Here is a 1,684-nt window from a genome sequence, read left to right as displayed (position 1 = left end):
CCTCCACCTGAACCCGGGGGGGGTCCCTGGGGGTTTCCCCTCTACCCTGACCCCTCTGTGACCCCCCGGGATTCCCCCTGACCCTCCTGTCCCTGGGGGAGCCACTGTCCCCCCACGTCCCCCCAGGGGGTCCCCCCAATGCCCCCCCGACTCCTGGGGACCCCCTGACCCCCCCTGTCTCCCCCAGGACGGGGGTCTCCAGCCCGGCAGAGCCCCCGGCCCGGGGCGGCAGCGCAGCGAGTTCAGCCTGATGGCCAAGTGAGGGGGGGCTGGGGGGCCTGGGGGGGGGCACAGGGGGGGGGGGGGGACGGGGAGGGTTGGGGTCTCCAAAACTGGGGGGGTTTGGGGCCTCCAGGTGGGACAGGAGGGGTTGGAGTCCCTAGAAATGAGGGGTTGGGGTCCCTGGCTGTGGGGGGACAGGAGGGGTGGGGGTCCCCAGAAATGAGGGGTTGGGGTCCCCGGGTGTGGTGGGACAGGAGGGGTTGGGCTCTCCAGGAGGGGGGATTTGGGGTCTCCAGGTGGGGCGGGAGCAGCTCCGGGTCCCCAGGAATGGGGGGGAGGGTCCCCAGGTGTGGTGGGATCGGGGTGGGGGGGGTCCAAGGACACCCCAAAATCCCTGACCTTCCCTCTTCCCCCTTCCCAGACGCATCGGGAAGGACCTGAGCAACACCTTCGCCAAGCTGGAGAAGCTCACCATCCGTGAGTGGGGGCTGGGGGGCCGGGGGGGGGGGGTTGGGGGGGGGGAGGGGGGCCCTGGCAGCCCCCCCTCACTTCTCTCCCCCCCTCAGTGGCCAAGAGGAAATCCCTGTTCGACGACAAGGCCGTGGAGATCGAGGAGCTCACCTACATCATCCGCCAGGTCGGGGCGGAGGGGGGGGCAAGGGGGAGGATTTGGGGTGTCCCCGACCCCAGGGGACAGAGTTTGGGGTGTCCCTGACCCCCCTGTGGCCCCCCCCAGGACATCACCAGCCTGAACAAGCAGATTGCTCAGCTGCAGGAGCTGCTCCGGGCCCGGGGGGGCCCCGGCGGGCGCCACGTCCACTCCCACTCCAACACCGTGGTGGTGTCGCTGCAGGTGGGACTGGGGGGCACTGGGGGGCACTGGGGGTGGGAACAGGGGGGCAGGGACACCCAGCCCCCCCCCCGCACCTCCTGAGCCCCCCCAATTCTCCCCCCCCCCAGTCCAAACTGGCCTCGATGTCCAACGACTTCAAGTCGGTGCTGGAGGTGCGGACGGAGGTGAGTCCTGGGGGCTTCTCCCCCCTCCCTTTGTCCTCTGTTTCCAAATTTCCTTCTCCCTTTCTCCCTTTTTTTATTTCTTCTTTTTCTCATTTCCTCCTTTCCCTCTTTTTTCTTTCGTTTTCTCTTGTTTTTCTTTCTCCTCTTTTCCCTTTCTCCTCTTTTCCTTTCCTCTTTTTTCCCTTCCTCTTTTTTCCTTTCCCCTTTTTTCCCCCATTTTCTCATTTTCTCCTTTTTCTTCTTTGCCTTTTATCTTCTTGACTTTCTTCATTTCCCCTGTTTTTCATCCTTCCCTTTTCTTTCTGCCTTTAATTTTTCCCCTTTCCCCCTTTTTTCCTTTCCTCCCGTTTTTTCACTTCCCACCTTTTTTCCCCTTTTCCCCCTTCCCCTGTTTCCTCCCTTTCCTTCTTTTTCCTCTTCCCCCTTTTTTTCTCCCCTTTTTATC

The 1,684-nt window shown here is 63.0% G+C and overlaps 1 protein-coding gene across 1 annotated transcript; it reads left to right on the top strand.

The window, feature by feature from the left end:
• Window positions 1-101: 101 nt before the first annotated feature.
• On the top strand, window positions 102-1,293 carry STX5 (syntaxin 5; the record flags this gene model as incomplete). Its single annotated transcript, XM_027633544.1, has 5 exons — window positions 102-258; window positions 644-699; window positions 789-859; window positions 959-1,075; window positions 1,183-1,293. Coding segments are annotated over 5 exons (512 nt in total), but the record flags the coding sequence as incomplete, so codon positions are not given.
• Between the last annotated feature and the right edge of the window lie 391 nt (window positions 1,294-1,684).

Source organism: Corapipo altera, unplaced genomic scaffold (genome assembly GCF_003945725.1).
Source record: "Corapipo altera isolate COAL_440 unplaced genomic scaffold, ASM394572v1 56989, whole genome shotgun sequence".
In the NCBI taxonomy this organism is placed as follows: Eukaryota; Metazoa; Chordata; class Aves; order Passeriformes; family Pipridae; genus Corapipo; species Corapipo altera.
The sequence above is the reverse complement of the archived record's forward strand: the minus strand, read 5'-3'. Positions and strand labels throughout refer to the sequence as shown.